Source organism: Lonchura striata, chromosome 4, assembly GCF_050655825.1.
Source record: "Lonchura striata isolate lonStrDom1 chromosome 4, ASM5065582v1, whole genome shotgun sequence".
Taxonomy (NCBI): domain Eukaryota; kingdom Metazoa; phylum Chordata; class Aves; order Passeriformes; family Estrildidae; genus Lonchura; species Lonchura striata.
This window is the reverse complement of record NC_140706.1, coordinates 51,496,924-51,517,020: the sequence shown is the minus strand read 5'-3', so window position 1 is coordinate 51,517,020 and position 20,097 is coordinate 51,496,924. Positions and strand designations below refer to the sequence as shown.

The following is a 20,097-nucleotide window of genomic DNA, read 5'->3' as shown; positions in this document are numbered from 1 at the left end:
TGTCCTTTAACAGATTCTTCCCTGTTCTCCCAACATCTCTAAGATGTGTGAGTTTTGCTTATTTTTCAGTGGGGTGTCTTTTTTTTTTTCCCTTGTTCACATATTTTAGTTTGAAAGCTCTCTAAAAGAAGTGTACAAAAAAAAAAGGCATAGAGGCATAATCTGTTTTACTGAACTTTTTTGAACTTCTGTAAGTAATACAACATACAGGTGGAGTAACATGTTTTTTTGTAAGCATGTTTGAAAAGTATGGGTTTTTTCACCTTTAATTTGGCAGTATTTTGAACTATTTTAATACAATGATCTATATAAAGTACATCTGTTCCTTGCTAGAAGTGTGCTGAGCGTCATTTTGCCATGATTATTACAGGCAGAAACTGAATTTACCTTTGGCAGAAGCAAACACTGCTGAGAGTGCTAAGAAGGAGAAAGGGAAAAGGAAAAAGTGGTATTAAAACACTTGATTAATGTTATTGCTGAATCTGAAACCATTTTATACTGGTGAAGGGAATCAGAAATACGATGCTAGAATACTGTTGTTCCTAATAATCTCTTTCTGAATGGGTGTGAGGTTTTTAAGTCAAGGGTGTCGACTTCTTCCCAAGGTTCCCTAGTATTTAATGGGTTACAGAGCAATGAATGTGAAATCCAAAAGGGACCCTGTAAATCTATTACAGTCCTGCTCTTTATTTCACCTTAATTTTTAACATCATAACTCAATTTATTTTCAGTGGGAGCTAAGATACAGGCAAGAAACAGGGGAATTACTTCACTACATAAAATTTTTAATTGATTTTCTCTAATGGACAGAGAAAGGAAGAGGACTTCTCTGCAGGTGAGACCTTGCCTTGAAATATTAAACCCATTGCAGGGGGAGCCAAAACTAAAAATGCTTGTAGTAAAGCATAGGATTTCATTCTATAAGTTTGGGATTTTTAAAGGGTTGAAAATTTTAAATTGTACCCTGTATTAAAGATGTACAAACAGTTTGCAGAAATCACTGATGCCTTCCTGAAATATGGTGAGCTTCTCAATTTGATAACTCGCATAGATGGTGCTGATGAGAATAAAACTGAAGAAATAGGGTTGTTTCTATTCCGAGTGTATCACCTACTGAAACTACAGCCAGCAGGATGTACAATAAATGACAAAATTCTAATTCTGTTGGCTTTGTATTTAACTCTTCCTCTTTTTTCTTTAAATGTAGCTTCTTAGGTTTATTGATTTATTACAAATATTTTCAGATAAAAATTCTATTGCTGAGTAAGAAAAATATGTAGTACAAGAATTTTTTTTTTCTCGGAGTATATTTTGGACTTTTCTGAATATAAATTTATTACCCTTATTCTTTCAAGTAGCTGTTAAAAGGTTCGTTCTTGCTTGTTTTAGGTGGCTAACATTTAGTGGAGAATGTTAGACTACCAACACTTCCTCCGTCTCTAGGCTTGACGTGAGCTTCATGTTTTTCTCACGTATGGAGTCAAGGTTTTAAACTCCAGTTCTAAGCTAAGCTCCAAGGCAAGGATAACAGAGAGTACTCATGACATTTCCTCCCCAGTAATACTCCCTCTGACTTCTCCTGGTACAGCCCAGCTGCTGGAATGCGGCTCTTCTGTGGCTCTGCTCCTGAAGAGGCTCCTGCAGCCATGCCTCACTATCAATTTGGCAAACATTAGTCATAGTGGCAGCTGAATTTCCGATTGCTGTTCCTGGGCTTCTGCCATGTGTGTTCCATATCACTTCTGTCGGGACAAAGTAGTTGTTTCCAATGTAGGGGGCTGCAGTGTTCTAAAAAAACCAGTTTTTTTTGGGTAAGTTTAGTTAACTGTGGTGTGTTATATAGAAGAAAATTACTAAATCGAACTTATTTTCTGGTGTCACGCATATTTAAGTGTTTACATTGATTTTCTACTGAATGTATTTACTAAATCTTTGAAATGGGTTTCCTTGAGCATGGTGGTAACTTTGGGAGAAAAATTCTGTGAATTCTGTGTTGGAGTAAATCAACTGCCCTTTTCGGAAGGATTTTTCTGCTGTCTGTATATACAGATAAATCTGGTTCTTTAACTCACAGAGATTGAATTTCCATCCACCAGCTTCAGTCCAAGGGGAAGCTTCTTTGAAAAGGAAAGCAGTGTAGAAGTATGAAATATTACATGTAGAAAAGTGTGAATGTCTATAATAATCACATCCATCTTAAAAAATGGTTTTTACCCTTTTCTTTCTCTATCTGACTGGAACTCAGTGATAATGGCTGTTTTATCTGATATGGTCCCCACCCGGGAAAGGGCTTCAGCAAATCATTCCTCTATTGAAAAGTTGTGTAGGGAATTGATTTAGCAGTGGTGCATTAAAAGAACAGCAATAAGAAATACAACCTGAGAGGGAGTAATTTCTGTTAATTTTATGGGTAAATAATAATCTGTGTGCTTATTTACAGAATATCCAAATACTTCTCCTTTTTTTTTTTAGTTAAGATTGATCAAACCAATAGTCAGGATGTAGCATAGAAACAACCTCTTACTTGTTGAGTTTGACCACCAACACGTTCTTTAAGAATTCTGCTATTTTGTGGAAGAAAGCCAACTTTTTATATTCTTTTACCCTATATTTGGCATCTATTTCCTTCCATATTCTGATGGAAAATGTTGCACAATTCATGCATTTAGGTATGTTAACAGTATTTATAGTGAGCTACAGTGCATTGCACTACTGAAGAAGTTTAATTTTACATCTTTACCTAGCTGTAAAATACACTGTTTTACACAAATGAAAAGCTGAAAGCTTGGGAAAATATTTTTCTTTCTCTCTGAAACTGCACAGCATCTCAGCTTGAAACACGTATTTGCTGTAGGCCCCTTGTTCTTATGCCTTGGAGTATTTTTAGCAATTGACTGGAGCTGAAAGAAATGAAACTTAGCTGGATTACTATTTTCATCTCTTTTAAATAAATTAAAAGAAGAAAAGGGAAAGAAAAATTTAATTTCAGTAGTTTAAATTCATATTGGTGTGTATAGCCACCGTCTTTTAAGTGAAGTTTCTACAAGACCCATACTGTTATGTTTTGTTGCATTAGTTGAAACTTCTAGTTGTTGGCATTCTAGTTGAAACTAGTTGATTTTTGCTGAAGTCGGGATTTCTTATTCAATTTTAATGGGTTAATTGAAAAAAGAAAGAAATATATTTAAAAAAGGAGAAAAATTAAATCTTTAAAACTCTTTAAAGGATCTAGGTTGAGGAAAAATGAAAAAGAAGAGTGATTTGAAGAACAGAATAATAAAAATATGAGAAACATTATTTTATCGTCATTATTTTATAATTATGTGCCTTGTTTTATAATCATATTTATGTGAGCAAAATGTTACACTGTGGCCCTATGCTCATAGTGCACATGAGAAAAATGGTTATGAGGACCACAACATTAATACTTACATTGCATATATTGATATTATATTGAATTGTAGCACTATTTTCAATTTTCAAATTATTTCATTTACACAGTGATTGCTTCAATGGAACTAAGTCTGTGTTTCTTGAGTTTAGAGCCCTAACACATTTATTATTTATTGATATATGTTGCATTGTAGATAGAATGTGTATCTTATATACATAATATATAAGCAATACATTTGCTTGTTTATATTTCTTTTGAAATATCCCAGCTAGATGGAATTAAACTGGTAGAAAGACCACGGATGCATGGTTTGCCTTCCACCAGTGCTTTTGCCTGCATTTTCTTTTCCTGTGTTCATATTTCTGTCAATTTCTCATGGGCGTTTGTACTTTGAACAGCAGGCAAAAGAATGACTGGAAAATACAGCACTGTTTGGTCTGCTGTTTTTCTCTGTACTAGCAACTCACAGTACAACTGGTTTTATCATTTCAGGATTGTTATTAGAGTGTGCAGTTAGGATAGGCAGAAATCCTCTGGCTGCGTTTCTTGTTCTGTATTGTGTTAACCTCTGCTGTGTTTCAAGTCTCGGGCCATTCAGGATAATCTGGATGGATCTGGGGAAGAAGGAATATCTGCAGATGGCATTCTTCTGTGAGTCTTGTAATAAAAATTCTCATATGCAAAACAGAAATGGTTTTAAAAGAACATAGTTACATCAGGGACTTGCAGATGGGCAAGGTGCATAATGAAGCATCTGGGATAAGGTCCCATGGGTATTCATCACTTTTGGAAGAGGACCCACTTTTGATTTCATCATGTCATAACCTATCTCTTAGGTTTTGCTACTTCACAGTGTGCTTGAATGCAGACTGGCTCTTTTTTTGGCTCCACAATGAAGCTAGGTCATGGCATGTTCAAGTTTTTTAATTACTGTAGTGGCAAAGGCTGTTCATATTAAGAGAGTCTGTGTGATGTCACTGAAGGCAAAAGGATTTTTCTAGGGAAGGGTAAAAGGCCATTTAGGGAGTGTGAAGAATTGCAGGTTCTGAAAAACACCTGCTTTAGAGATACTGTCATTTTAATTCACTTGAGCTTGCCTGATTGGTGGGAGGAGTCACTCATAGAAATCTATCAAATCCTGTTGGGAGAGTGATCTCTTTTTTTATTGGAACAGACACTCTCTCTCTCTTAATCCATGTCATAGTCTTTAGGACATTACTACCATATGATGAAACTGAATATTTTTATTGAGTCTATTTTGTAGTGCCAGTGGACCTGAGTAGGAGAAACGATACTGGAGAGAAAATAAAAGGAGTTTCTTTTCTCTTTAGATGGGCGTAGGAGAGTTCAATATCTTACCAGAAAAACTGCTTTGAACAATGGTGATAAAGAAGAGGTTTAATGAGGCTGGGGCTGTTTGTGGAAAATTAGTCCGTATTAGGGTATAATTCCTTCAGGGAGCGTTTATAATGCCGGCAGGAATGCGGGGAGAGGGGGCAGATCAGATTCCGGCACAATCTTGCAAGCTTTCAGCTGCCGATGCATGGTGCACCTGTGTGTTCCCCTGTCTGACCTCAGAGCTGGCTTGAAAATCTCTGGCATCTGGAAGTGCAGGGAAAGATCAGGTTTTTAATTTTTTTTTTTTTTTTTTGGGGGAGGGGAAAAATAATCTTTTTTTTTTAATTTTTTTTTTTATTTAAAGCTTAGAATGCCGTGTATGTTAATCTTTTTAAAGGATACTACAAACTATTTAGTGGGTATGCTTTTTAGTGGTTTGAGATTGGTTTTTTTTATTTTAATTTTTTTTTTAACCTACTATCTTAAAGATCTCATACTGATATGTTCAAAAAGGTGAAAAGATGAATAATACTCGGTTAAAAAATCTGGTTGGTTGGCAAGATTTGAGAAATTAATTTTATACTCTTTTGCTTATCTCAGGAAGAATGTTCTCCTTAGCAAGTACAGATTCGAACATGACAGTTTAGGCATTTATCTCGCTTGTAGAGTCTGGAATAGTATCTCATTTTCAAACTCTAGCAATGTGGAGATAAAATGTAAATACTGCTGTATTAAAATTGCCACTTTCTTTACCTTGTACACCGTCACTAGTGGCTGTGGTAGGAACTTGCAGATTTTAAGTGCATGTAATTTACATTGCTTGAATTTAACTGTTTTGTAATTACACTTTGATTTGTATTTTTTTAATCAGACATGGTGGGGTGGTTAAGCTGTGCTGCTTATGAACTTCCATGTGAGTAATTTCTTGGTATAAAGTTGTGCTTATTAATGCAAGGATTTTCTCTTTTGGAGTTTAAAAGTTGTTCGATTTGGCATCTGTAGCTTATTTTTTGCAGTCTACTTAATTGAATAGCTTCTCTGTTTATCTTAAAATGCAGATAAATGGCTTTCAGCGCAGTGTTTATAGCTTAATAGTTCCTGAAATGAGAGTCAACATTATCTCCTAGACTCTACTAGTCATAACTAATGATCCCTCTGCTTACACTGTAGAGCAAGCCAGGAGACACTGAACTCTGTAGAGAGCAAGGGCCCTGTGCAGTGGGAGGATAGTTTGTATGTGATGGCGCCTGCTAGACAAGGCTTTCATGGCTCTGTAGTGTTAATTGGGAACCAAAATTTGTCCTTGGCCACCTCTAACCTCTCCTGTTACTTAACTCTTCTAGGAATATTCATACAAACCTGAGGGGGAGTTGACAGCACACAGTATTCTCCCCTCCCTCATCATTTAAGGTGAATAATATCAAATTGCTCTTATATTTGCTTCAGTTTTGCCCATCAGAGCACATTTTGCAACACAAAGTCTTTGCAGAAATTTGGTGCATTTTAATGTCCCAAATATCACTGGCAGGCAGCCTAACAAAGGCATTGTGTTGAAGCCTGGAAGAGGATGAGAAAATAATTAGGCAGCTGGCAATTACTGTATTTTGTTCTAGGCCTTTTTATATGACATTTAAATTTCTTGATGAAAGAAAGATTTTATTTTATTTTACTTTATTTTTACATTTTCCTGACCTTTGGCTTAGTTGTGAATGGAGAGTGGTAAGCTTTCCTTTTTAATAGAGTTAAATGCATGCTCTGGGAAGAGAGAAGGGAAAGGAAGGAAGGTCAGTCAAGTGGATTTACCATCCACCAGTAGTGCTCTATTATTATTACCTTGGGAACAAAAGATCCTTGCTTATGCATCAAATGAAAATAATGCCTCATGGTGTGAGGGGTTAATATTCTTCTACATTCTGTCAGCTCATCAATATGACCTTTTCCTGAGTTTTTTAACTTGCAAGAGTATTTATTGGAAATTGCAGATGCAGGTGTTGTGAGGTGGTTATCACTGTTGAAGTATTTCAGCCAGCACAGTGTTCTGGTTTCAAAGAGGAAGTTTGTTTTCAGCAGGAAGCTTTTGCTGGCTTTAGGTGAAGTTCAGCTAGTGATATACAAAACAGCCTATGTCCCTAAATCCTGTGTCTCCATCTAGTCCACTGTGTTGAGAACTAATTAAATGTAAACAACTAGGTGTGTGACTGGTTGTATATGAAAGCTATTCCTACTTAAAGACACTTATGTCAGTCTTGTTTATGCTCCAGCTTCCATGCTTCTCACTGTTTGTATGAGTTTTCAGGTTATCTTAAAAGTAGGTTTGAGCTTTGTGTTGGCAGAACAGCAGGCTGGTACAGAACACATTCTGGGTAACACCACATGCACTGCAAAAGCCACAAGAAAGCAAACTCAAAAGTTTTGAAGTTTCAAATTCAAAAGTTGTAAGTAGTTATGACTACTTGCAATTACTTAGAGCTTACTACTTAAAACTCTGAAGATGATTTTTTTGGACATGGCCATGAATGATCTCCAGGAGCTACAAGGCAGAAGGAGCAGGATGCTGTTGGAAAGTTAAAGAGAGGAACATGATTGCTGCCAGGAGCACCAAGCAGTTTCTAGCAGGACCATGATTCCACATTGTTTTGGCAGAAATTTAGACATTATCTATTTTTTTTCACTTGGTAGATGTGGTCTTGATAGAGTTACAGGTAGTTCTATAAATGAGGGATGAATCAGGAACGGACCAGAGTATGGAGGAAGAAAAATTTAGCTATTGCCTCTGCTAGTATCAGATAGCTTTAAAACAGCATGTGTAAGGCTCCAAAAAATGAACTAAGTATTTGGAAAAAAAAACCACATGCAAATTTTTTGAAAGAGGAAATTTGAGGCAGCTTTCTTATTTTGATTTTATGTTGTATAAAGTCTTGTTTCTTAATTTTACTTTGTTATCTAATCAGATATTTACATATCCTACTTGTTTCAGTCAGAATCTTGAAGAGTTAGCTCTTCTGTAAGAAACCAGTTCATATGAAAGTTCATATAGGTCTAGATTACTTATGAGCATTTTCTCATAGGAATAAAGCTCCTGTTTCTTTGGAAATAATCCCATTGGTAAACAGCAGCTGCAATAAACCTTCCACCAAGAAATTTGATACATAGTTCTGAGTATGCAGATATCTCTTTTTTCATCACCAGTTTCCAAAGGTGGAATTAGATTAGGGAATGATGGGACAGAAACTGAAGTATCATTTTGTAGAGAAGAACATTTCAGTACAAATGCTGGGAGTGTGTTGTGACTGCAGTGTCTGATGTTTACAGCTCAATATCAGAAAGAAACATTAGTAACAGCATCTGTTGGTAATCTCTGACATTTACATGCTACCATGGAAATTGTAGATGTTATGTAGGGGAGGTGTGGCATTTTATGACCATATTATCTGGAATAAATCCTGATTACCAGATTAAGTTATCTAAATTATTTCAAATATCTGAAATAATAATATATGTGGTTTTGTTTTTAAATAATACTGGTTTGTTTTATATAAATATGTGTGGATCACAATAATGGAATTTTAATAATGGTTAGTCAGCTTGCTCAGCAAATATCAGGATCATAAAATGCTCTCAATGGCTGTGTACTCTACCTTGAAATGAAATTCTTGCTATTGTTCCATGATGGGACCAAATTTTTATGTGTTTGATGCAGATTATCAAGTTTCCTGGGTTTTTTTGTTTTGTTGGTTTTAGTTTTGGGTTTATTTTTTTCTGAAATTTTTTTGTTGTTGTTGTTTGTTTGGGTGTGGGTTTTGTTTTTTTTTGGCTGTTGTTTCTTGGTGATTTGGTTTGGTTTTGTGGGGGTTTTCTTTTTTTTTTTTTTGTGATGTGCTATGATAAAACCTATGTATCCTAGTAGCAACTTCATGACCTCTTTGCTTCCTCTTCCTCTGAAAAAAAATCCCAAATTGCTGGTTGCATGCCATTTCTTCTCATAGTCTGTTCTCAATTGGCATTTTTTGTACCATAAGAAGCCTAAAAGCCCCATCAAAACCTTCTTGTGATTGCTCTCATCAGCAAAGATGTATGGGATTGGGTAAATGAGGGCCAGGCCACTGTGGTGTATCCTGTATCACAAGTAGTCCCACTTTAAAGGGAGGTGAGGAGCAGAATGCTCCAACTTCAGCGTGCATTTTATATACTGACCTTGGAAGGTGTTGCCAACCATCTGGAAAGAGTTAGAAATTCTGTATTGCTCGGGATCTTTGTTTGATTTGTAACTCCAGGATTTTCTTTTCCTTTTGCCTTTTTACTGTCACATCCTATGCAGCCTGAATACCCCTTTGCGCCTGGCTGGAATAATATTGTTTGCCAGCTTACAATCAAAGCGAGCTCAGAGGGAAACAGCTGAGCCGTATTAAGCAGAGGCAGTCTGGACTGCATTTCTTTGCTGCTGAATAACCCGCCACAGGTGCAGGATTAGCCCAGCCTACGGTGCTGTGTTTGCTTAGCAGAGCCACCCTCTGCCTCCTCGCATGACTCTCATCCTCGGGGAATCTGGCAGCGATGTAGCGAGCGCGCCGAAACTCCCTGTAAGTAGAAGGCTTTAGCTTTTCAGCTCACAAAGCACTTGTGCTTCCCCTACCCTTACCTTTCCCTTTTTCTTCTTCTTTTTTTTCTTTCTTTTATTTTCGTTTTAGTTTTTTTTTAAAGCCTGGTTTGAGCGGAACACTTAAGAGTCTTGGGGGGGGAAAAAAAAAAAGTAAAACAGAAGTTCTGTGGGTTCTTCAGGAAGGTCAGAGAGGGACTGAATAAAGTGTTGCTGGTGTGCTGGCAAGATGTGGGGCAGCAGGTCTTGTGTTTGCAGCTTTGACTCCTGCAGGGACACACACTGGAGATCTCCTATCCATTCACTTGGACTGGGGGTCAGGGTTTGTACAGCGTCAGGAGCCTGATGCAAGCCTTTAGGTGCACTTTGGTTGGTTTAGATTTCATGAGAAAGGTGACAGATTTACAGAGAAAATACTGCAGATAAAACAAAAGTTTCCTGTTACCCTTTTTGGTGAGGATTGAGGAAAAAGAGATTTTTAGAACTAGTACTTGGAAATCAGCCTGATCTTGAACTTAAAAGGATGAAAAATCACTTTTTCTTCTTTATATTAACCTTTGGATTTGAAGTTAATTTAAAAATAAATGTTTGGGTAGTAATAGGCTAATTCTGGTGCCAGATTTGCATTGTGGGCCTGAGGTGTTATGGGTTTTAGCCTTAGCGATGGTCACCTTCTGTCTAACTTTGTAGATATATAGTGCTTGTGTATGTCAGTAATGCTTTTTAAAATGCTGCATCTGTTCTATACATTTCAAATGCTAGTTAGCCGGAAAATAACCAAATAATAAAAACACATGTACTTTTTCTCCTACTCATTGCTTTTCTTATCAGGCTGGACACAGAGAAAAAAAAGTTCTACATTAGAATAGAATTGTGGAGAAATCTGTAGAGAATGAAAGAAAGGTGGTCATGCATCTCTTGAAAACTTCTGGTCGAGGAGAAGAGCACCTGGGATGTGATCTTGCCAAGGGTGTTTGCTGTGCACATTTCTTGGGTTTTGAGGTTGTGTATGAAGTGTAGGTGTGAAGATATATGTGTATGGCATTGGGAAAAAAAGCAATGCAAGCAGACTCAGTGGGGCTGAGGGCTGGTTCTTCCACTCACAGAGGCCCGAGTGTGTGACTGAGCATGGAAGCCTGTTGGTGGGCACTGCTTGATGGGTTGGTGGCAATGTCATTGGCATGGGTAGCATACACCCCCTTCCTGCCCAGACATGAGCTCTGGAGCATTCAGAGAGGGAAATGCTTTTAGGCTGCTCAAACACTTCTGGAAAACTGTAGTGCTTATGTCTGTGGTCAAAATTCATTATTGTTGTTGCATACGTGCAATTAATTTTGGTTTGCAGTAGATATGCTTTCCTCCCCCTCTAAATGGATTTGTTTGTTTTCTATCAAAGTGAGTAAGTCAATGACACTTTCTGTGGCATTCAGCCGTGTTTGCAGATGATAAGGTTTGTGCCTCAGCCCTCATTCATGAACACAAAGATCTTCTTCATGGTTATGGTTTCCACACATGCAGTTCAAATGCCTGCACAGCGTGTGTGGTGAAGCCAACAGTAGCAGCAGTCAGTTCAATGCAGTCCCTGCCTTGGCAGCGTAACAGGGCAGCAATTTATACAGTCACTTGCTCAGTTGCTTAAAACTCTGCTTGGCCTGGTGACCTGTCAGGGTGGCATTTGCCTCCAGGCAGAAAAATTCCTGGAGATCCTTGAGCACTTCATTCAACAACAGTTAGTTACTGAGAGTGTCCTAAACACGTGGGATTTTGGGATGCGGATAGCATTAATCCATGAAAAATTATAAAAATACTAGTTGTTTTTTTTTTTTTCTGACACCAAATAATCTGTCCTTCTGGAAGATGGACAGGCACTTGAGGAAAAGTTGGAAGGGGAATTGGCAGGAAGCATCATCATCCCCATGTTTTGGGAAGAATGAATTTAAAAGAAGTTATATGACCAGAATTTGGGAAAAAAAAAGCAACAAAAAAACCCCAGAATTTGGAAAAAAAAAAAAAAAACCAAACACAAACATTAAAAATATAGTATGCTTATAAACATAGCAGCTATATGACAGTTCTGGTTTTGTGACTGTCAACATTATTTAATTTGTTCTTACAAGAAGAGTAAAAGGGAATGACAGCAATGTAGCAGAAATTAGAAAGGAGTTGGTAATTCATGAAGTAAATTTATGAAGTAAATGCTCTTTAGGCTGAGTTTGGGTTATGTCACATTTACTCCTGAACAGACAAACCCAGTCAGTCAGAAGGGCACCAGCACCTCTGAATAGTTTTGGCACTGATTTCTGCAAGCATAGCATGTGCACATGCTAATTATATTTTAATATCCAGGTGCAGTCTTTGATCTTGAGGTGAGAATGGCTAGCTGGTATTTTTATCTTCCAGGCACTATTTTTGTCTCAACTGCATGGTGCACTTGTGTTTCTTCTCTTTTGGAAAGGCAACAGGAGTGACAGTGATTTATTAAACATATCTAAGAGATCCATGAGGTCAGAGCTGTCTCTTGCTGTTTCATTTAAATTCCATTTTCTGAATCCCCTCAATCTCAATATCATCTTAAATGATAATAAGTAAAAATCTGCAGCTTGCACAGTGCAATCTTTGCTGCTTTCCTAAAGATCAGATAGCAAACATGGATTAGTAGCAATGGTATCACATTGCATTGCTTCCCATCTGTGTATTCTTTCCCCTGTTGCTGCTGTTCAGGAGAGTTTTCAAGATCACTTGTAGTGACATTTGCATAATCTCTAGGTGATCATATTTGGTGTTTGCTGCTTGGAACTGCAAGTATATGTGGTGATTTGTGGCTTAGAAACAGAAGTAACTACCTTAGGATGTTAGGATGTTAGCAACAATTTTCCTATATTTTTTAAATAACTTTTTCTAAAATATAGAGTGTGGCACAGGCTGTGCTGTTTGTTAATATGCAAATTGCCTTTTTGACATATTTGTGTTGTAATTTCTATCCCCTGTTTTGAGCATAATTTAACTTCAGTGAATCTATGTTGACTACTCTTGATCACTTTCTTGTCATTCATATTGACAGAGATGGCCTCTGGAATGAGGTGTTCTATCATTCTCCTTTCACAGAATATTCTGACTTGGAAGGGATCCTCAAGGATCATCAAATCCAACTATCGAGTGAATGGCCCACATAGGACCAAACGCAGCACCTTGGTGTTATTAGCACTGTGCTCTGTCCAAGTGAGCTGATCTCAGGAATTAAAGTCAGGCTGACTGGCCAGTAGGTCCCTGGCTCCTCTCTCCTGCGCTGTTTAAAACTGGGGTGACGTTTTCTTTCTTCAGTTCTCATGCACCTCTGTAGGTTGCCACAACCTTGCAAGGATGATCATGACTAGACTCATTCTGGTGTGTGCCAGCTCTCTCACCACTCATAGATGTGTCACGTTAGGGCCTATGGACTTGTGGATAGCAAATTTGACTAGGTGTTCTCTAATCCAGTCCTCCTTGACAAAGGGAATGTTTTCCTTAAAGCATTCCTTCTGGGTCAGAGATTCCTGAGGGATGGTCTTGACGCTGACAACAGATGCAAAGGTGACCTTCAGTCTCTGTTTTCTCTGTGTCCAAAAGAATCAGTCATTCTCACATTGGACTTTGGATCTCACCTTAGTATTTATGAAGTATTTGCATTTAATTGTTCCAGATTGATAGCACCAACCTTTGCTGGCTGAAATACAACTCTTGGAAAGGGATTAAAAATAAAGAAATTGTGTTGGTATCTTAATGAGAATTATGTGAACTACCTGCTCGCTTTTCTTTGCAAATATTAAAGACTAACTTACATTTTAAAAGATTTTATTTTCTCATGGAGCATTTACACATTGAACCAAGGAATTGTAGAAGGTAGAATTAGGCAAAATATTTGACACAAATGGGGAATATTTATTAATGGAGAATTATAGTGGATAGCAATAGACTTTACTGAATCCAAGATGACAGGATAAAGTACTTTGCATGCAATTTTCTTTGGAAATTTTAAAGTTGTCTTAATTTTCTACTTTTTTTTTTTTTTACATTGTGTTGGTACATGCTATAAAAATGTGCCAAGCAATTCCCATTTTCTTCCAAATGAAAAATATGTCAAAGATTAACTGTGGGCATTAGAAATGAGAGGAAAACAGACAGCAAATTCCACGTGCATTTTCCATGGGCTGTGTTACCAAAGAAGCCTTTGTGTTTGTAAGTTGTAAGTAGTATGAAATGGTTATTACTTTGGAGGGTCTTTACTCAGTGGCTTTGTCACAGCTTCTTACATTGCATGCTAAACTTTTAAACTAATAATTCTGAAAAATAAAGACATCATTTAAAGTGGTGCTGGATGCTTGTAGCTATATTGGCACTCAGTGACAATTCTATGAATATGGACAGGAACAGTTCTTAAGAAAACTGCTTTGGCAGGTTGTTTAAAAGCACATTTTATTTTAAACCTTTTTTGCATTATGAATAGAAACAAAACCACCCCAAATTTTGAAATCTAGAGATAAGAAGGAGCAACTTGTAGGTTCTCTGTATTTTGTTTTACAGGAAATCCAGCATAGGTGGGAAATGGTGCAAATAATACAAAAGCCCTACAATATTACATCCTTTGTAATATGTCAAAGTGTGTAGTGGATGTATATCAAGGTACAGCTATTTTCAAGCATGGATTGATACCAATTTGAGTTTGGACTCACTAGTACAATACAGTCACACACTGAAAAGCAAAGTGTGCTCTTTTCATTTTTTCTGCTGTATTAATGCAGACTTTTTTTACTGTAGTTTTGGATCAAAAATATGAAGGTCTCAGTATCTGATATTTCCTTGAGTTTTATGGTAGCCTTGAATATCCAGCAAAGGGAAACTGTCATGATCCAGTTTTCCTTCTGTTACATAATTATCACCAATAAAAAGTGCTTTATTGTTACCTCTTAACTATTTTACACAGTAGATCAGGCTGAGTTAAGAGGTGTAATTTATTTCAAGTCTTCTAACTGTGCTGTTTTCATTGCTGACTATTTGCCAAAATATATCCCATGGAAATTCTTTTATCTGAGAGTCGTAAAGTACAGTGAGTTAGCAGTAATTTATTTCCCTTTCTCCTAAAACAGTAATGTTGATGGTATAACCCTGGCTTGGTGGGAAGTCATCAGGCTGTGGTTTATGGTATGGCATAGGAAACTCCAGCAGGGTGTTGCAAGACAATTTTTATTAAAATAAAAAGTCTGTTTTGAGGAAAAGCACACTATGTAGATTAGTGCAGGACATAAAGTCATCTTGTGGTTTAAAATTCCCATCTTAACTATTTTATCAAGTTGACTGATTTTCTTCTCAGGTTTGCATTGTTTTGGTATGTTTTCAATTATGGTTCAGACACTTTCGTATGAATATCCTTAATTTCCATTTTAAAGGAGAAGATGAAGTATGTTGAAACAAGTTGTTCTATGATGTGTGGAAGCTTCTTTGGTGTGTGCCTTCCCTGAAGCACTAAGCCTTGCTCCTAGTGCTCCTAGTCAGAGAGTGCTGTGACCAGATGTTGTTATTAGACTGGGAAAATGTGAATGGATGATATTCAACCTTTTTTTTTTTTTTTTTTTTTTTTTTTGTACTTGGCATCTGTTTGGGGAAGGAGCGAGTCTGACTTCTACTCCTTACGAATCCCTGCAAGATCATGACAGATTTGCTTTTTTCACTGCATAGACAGCACATAAATCTCACAGCTATGGCACAGAAATCAATCTGTTAAGATAACTACTGCTAATTCTTCATTCTCCAGGAACAGGATGGCTTAAAATTCAAACCACAGAATACAGAGAAACAGAATAAAGAGCTTTTTCACCTCCAACATTACCAGACTTGTTGAATCGGAGCAGTGCCCAAAAGTCATTATCATCCAATGGCTATGGGCCAGTATGGAATGAGTCACTGGGCTTTATCCAGATTGTAGTGGAGAAATTCTGTCCAAATCACATAACTATGGCTACAGTTGGCAGGGGCTGAAGTACTTATTGGCAGCCATGGCAGAGAGTTTGAGGACTGAATGTACACTGAAAGACTGGCTCTCAAGATCAGATTTTTTCCTGCACCTATGTGAGCCAGTGTTAAGCTTAAATAGGTAATTTTCCTTTGTGTGCGAGGTATCACTGCCTGCAGATCTGTCAAACCAACAAACAACAACGTTGTTTAAAAGCAAGTTAGAATTCATCCTTATGGTTACTTCATTGTCATTGTGGAGTGGGGGTCTATGATGCTTCTCACACAATTTTAAAAATCACAGCAGAACTCGCTGAAATGCCATGAAAGGGTTTGCCACATGGCAAAGTATTTTGTTGCAAATCTTAGTGCTGATAGATGGAAGACTGTATCCAAGAAGGATTATTTGTTGACACTGAAGGTTAGTAGGGGTTTAAATTAGACATTAACATTATCCTGTATGACTGTGAGAATTACTTTCATTTTACAGCACTTTATTTTCATTGTTTTCCTTCTCCTGGATTCACGGTCTTTGTAGATGATCCTTTCTATAAAGGACTCCAAAGCATAGAGGGAGAGACACAGTAAGACATGGAAAAAACAAAGCAATGGCATGCTGCACACAGTCCCCATTCTCAGGTAGAGATTCCTAACAGAGGCCATCACATCACAATTTTCAGTGGTCCCAGTCCTAGAGAGGAAAATATCTCTCGGGAATAGTACTCCAAAGAGATATCAAAGCCCTGGCAGCTGACTTCGTCCTTGTGGTGAATGGTGCTTTGTACATGCTGATGAATTTTAGTGGAAAAGAGAGTTAAGCTGAGAAACTCAGCTGATCTTGATGAGTCTATACCAGTCTGATGCTGAACTTCAGGTGATGAACTGCTTTGATGAATTCCCTGATGGAGTCAGTAAGTTTTTCGGCAGACTAAAATAACCTTATTTTTGATACCACTGTTTTTCTGCAGTTCTCCCAAGCTGTGCTCAGTGTGTCAGGAATGGGAAGCTGACCATGAGCCGACTGCAATAGAGTAGGCTACAACAAAGAAGCAGCCAAGCTTAAATAGCCTGAAATCTCTTGCTTTCAGGGCTCTAGGAGAGCTTTCAAAACCCAAAGGGCTTCTCAACCCTAGACAGAGCCAGGTCAGCATGCCAGCATGGTCTTGTTACAGAACAGGAGCAAATGCAAGATGAACAAGCTGTTCACTATCCCAAACTGTGCTTTCCACACCTGTGATCAGGAGGAACTTGTTGCCAAGCTGGAAAGTTCTCCCCACTTCTCTTGTGAGTTCATTCCTATACGTTTCCTTCTGGGGAAGGAACTCCTGGAAAACCTTTCTGCGCTGAAGTCAAGCAGACAGAGAAGTCAAGAAACCTTGTTGAAACTCAGCTCCGAGTGGGAGAAGAGTTCTTACATGCTCCATGGTTATCTGCTGGGTGAGACACCTGAATTTCAGAGGCAAAAGATCTGCCCATCATTTTAGCTACCAGCCAGGAAATGAAAGCATGAAAGGAGCAAGAGAATAGAGTGAGAAGAGCTTTACATTTTAGAAGACAGAAAAGAACTTGATTGAAAGTGTCTTATTTCTGCCTATTTTAGTTTTATTCGATTTAATATATTTGATGCTAAACTGCAATGCTTTTGCAGTAGTTTTATTTCTGGGCATTAAGTGGAAACAAAATACTAGGTTGCATTGCTAATTTCAGCTCTTAGAAGCTGTACATTTGAATGCCAGCCTATCTGTCCTAAATTTTCCCAAAACCAAGCTACATCTCTAAATAGCCACCTGCAATGCCTTGATGGTACATCAGTTTTTTGATTCCAATGTAGCAATTTCCGCCCATCTTATTATATCTGAGAGTGCAACCAGGTCTAGGGGTGGAAGCTGTTGTTTATGGCAAGTTTTGCAGAAGCTGTTCATGATCACATCACTGGCAAGTGATGGCCACAGATGGCGTTGGGGTATGATTGTTTTATATGGTTGTTGGAAAAATGAATGATCTATAGTTATATATATTATGAGGATGGTATTCAGCTGCCTAAATTTCCCATATTCAGGCACCATCAAATGTGTAATGAAACCTTTCCCCAGTTTATGTGCCAGATGTAAGAAGCTTTTGTCTTTACACTCCTTGTTGGGGAAAGATCCCTGCTAAAAGTGCAGGTAGCTTGTAGAAAGAGCTGTGGAGGTGATGTACAGAGTAAACTATTACACTCATGAGCTAGCAGTTCACTTGGTTGCCTCATGAGCTTGAAGACTGAAAATCCTTGACAGGAATATTAATATCTGAGCATTCCCCATCCAATAATAACAAAGTAATACTGCAAAAAATGGTGGTTTGAAAGAGAATTTAGGTAATCCCTAATCCTGTGACCCAGGGAGCAAATATCTGTGGATATTAGTTTGTTATGCACAGGCTGCCTAATCACATTAGGAGAAACAAACAACAGTGCATTAATTTAAGCATCTACTTCATCTTAAGGTACAGCTGCAAGTACACAACAACACATACACACAGTGCATCTTGAGTGGACGCATGCACTTAGTTCTGATTTTGCCAAATGTTAGTATGAGATTTTGCCAAGAACAGTATGGGGCTGACAGCCAGTTGTGTTGTGAATCCAGTTTATATCTTCATGCTGGACACAAGGGTTACGAGCCCATGGTTTGTATATGTTTTGTAACTGGTTGTCTGATTTGACTGTAGAAAGAGGTGAGCTAATCCAGAAGCCAGTTGGTTCTAGTGGCATATAGAGGTACTGAGCAAAGGTCAAGCTGTATGAATTTTGTGTTTCATAGGCGTATTAGTCTGGCATGGTGAATGAGTCTCTTTCATGTGTATCACCCTAATATTATTCATATACCTCTTGTGCAAGTAGTGGAAGGGCTATGGTGTTAAAAAGGCTAGCACTTCTCTAAATGCAGTGCTCTTACTTGCAAAACCCCACTTCTCCCAGAGCTAACAAGTTACAGCTTTTTTTCTGACTTTATTTATAAGCTTGCATTGTCTCATGTTACACTGCAGAAAACTAAAGCCTGTCTGCCAGACTATCCTGTGCTACCAGAGCTGGCACAGGAGAGGAAGGATATGCAGCTGGAAGCATGATGTGCCCTGGCTGGTCCCATGCTCCCAGGAGTCCAGACTGGGCTTTTTCATTCTCCTAAGGGCAAGGACTGGTAGAACAGACCTGTGCTTCCTCCAGCCTTTCTCTGCTTCAGAGTTGTTCAGCCTCACTCTCATCTCCTCACTTGATTGCAATCCAAGCCCTGAAGTGTAGCTGCTTGTCCCTGTCCCCTCTGCCTATTTGGCCACCCTATCTCTCTGTAGGGACCTAAAAAAAATACGATGTTTTTTATCAGCTCCACAATAAATCAGTCCTAATGATGGAGATTTGGGAAAATTTTAGAGTAAAGGGCAATCAAAATAATTTTAATACCAATTGTTTTAAAGACCTAACACCAAATCAAGAAATTCAAGCCTGTTCTTCAGCTACCCTGTTGGAGACAGCTGCTTGTACGTGACCCTTTGGTAAGATTTCTTACAGGGAACCAAAGGGAGAGTGAAGAACTGCCAGTTGAAGCTTTTCGCGCTAATCTCATTTTTGTCTTTGAGACTTAAAATTTTCACAAGAACCGAAAGATGATATTTATGAGTATAGCTGGGGGAAGGAGGTTGCTTAAACAGCTCCTAGCCTATCAGCAACATCTGCAGCTGTACTCCACCAGCTCCATGGAGATTCAGTACTCTGATATTTTTAGAAATCACCTCCATATGTTTCAGCATACAGATGAATGCAAGTTCATCTGAAAACACATTCTTTTTTTTACTTTGTTTATAGACTTTACTTTTACAGAAATGAGCTCTTCCCCTTGTTTTCCAAGCAGTGCTTTTGCAATTCGGTGACGGAACATGCTGTTGGATTTGAAAGAACATCACTTTCTGTTAAGACTTTGTTAAACCGTGTGCCCGTGTTCTGTTCTGCCTGGAGTACCATAAATCCTTCTGATTTTTATGGCGTTCAGTGAATGTAGCTCTTCTCTAGAGATAAAGAAAATGCAAAGGTGTAAACAAGGATTTGACCTTGTGTAATGCATTGTGTAATGCACTAGAAGAAAAGCTGTACTGTACAATGTATAATAATAAAAGCACAATATATCTCTTGGCAGTGGCAGAACTCGAGCATCAGTACCTTTGATCTAATACTACCGAGGTCCAATAAGTCTCAACCATGTTGACCGCTTCAAACTCCAGAAGAACACTCTGTGATGAACGCTCATCTCAAATAACTTCCTTAAATTTCTATAGGTAGAAGTAGTTTAAAGCCTTTGTTTCAAATCTTGCAATACAGCCTAGAACTGTTTGTTTTTCTTGCTCTCTTACAGCCACTTTTCTAAACAACATGGCCTTGCGAAGTTCTGGCAAGCTGAGCATGGAGACCAGGAAAGATGGTGAGAGTATGGCCCCTGCTCCTCCTCAGAAGAAGCTGTCCTGCCAGTGCCACCACCACTGCCCTGAGGACGCCGTCAACAACACCTGCAGGTTTGTGGGATAGATAGCTGGTGATTGATTCGTGATACATGGCAAAACATACTTGTGGCAGCTCAGCAGTCCCAAGTTGGGTGTCACAGTTTTTGTTTAAGCAGTGATATGTAAATGAGTCAGTTTTCACTGTGTCTAAAAATCAGAAGTAATTTTTACCTAGATATCAGCTGCATGATTGTTGTTTCTTGTTTTGTTAGGGCATACAGATATTTATCATTATAGATAATACTTCTTTTAA

The 20,097-nt window shown here is 38.1% G+C and overlaps 1 protein-coding gene across 27 annotated transcripts in view; it reads left to right on the top strand.

The window, feature by feature from the left end:
* The window catches only part of BMPR1B (bone morphogenetic protein receptor type 1B), a 228,445-nt gene that overhangs the window by 178,762 nt on the left and 29,586 nt on the right, over positions 1-20,097 (top strand). For 26 of the 27 annotated variants that reach the window (XM_085579105.1, XM_085579097.1, XM_085579095.1 and 23 more), the window contains one exon: positions 19,700-19,856. In XM_085579105.1, the coding sequence (XP_085435231.1) occupies positions 19,717-19,856 (140 nt within the window). In that variant the 5' untranslated portion in view covers positions 19,700-19,716. Of the gene's footprint in view, positions 1-863; positions 9,313-19,699; positions 19,857-20,097 lie in introns of those variants that run through there. The other variant, XM_021550278.3, reaches the window with a different exon arrangement.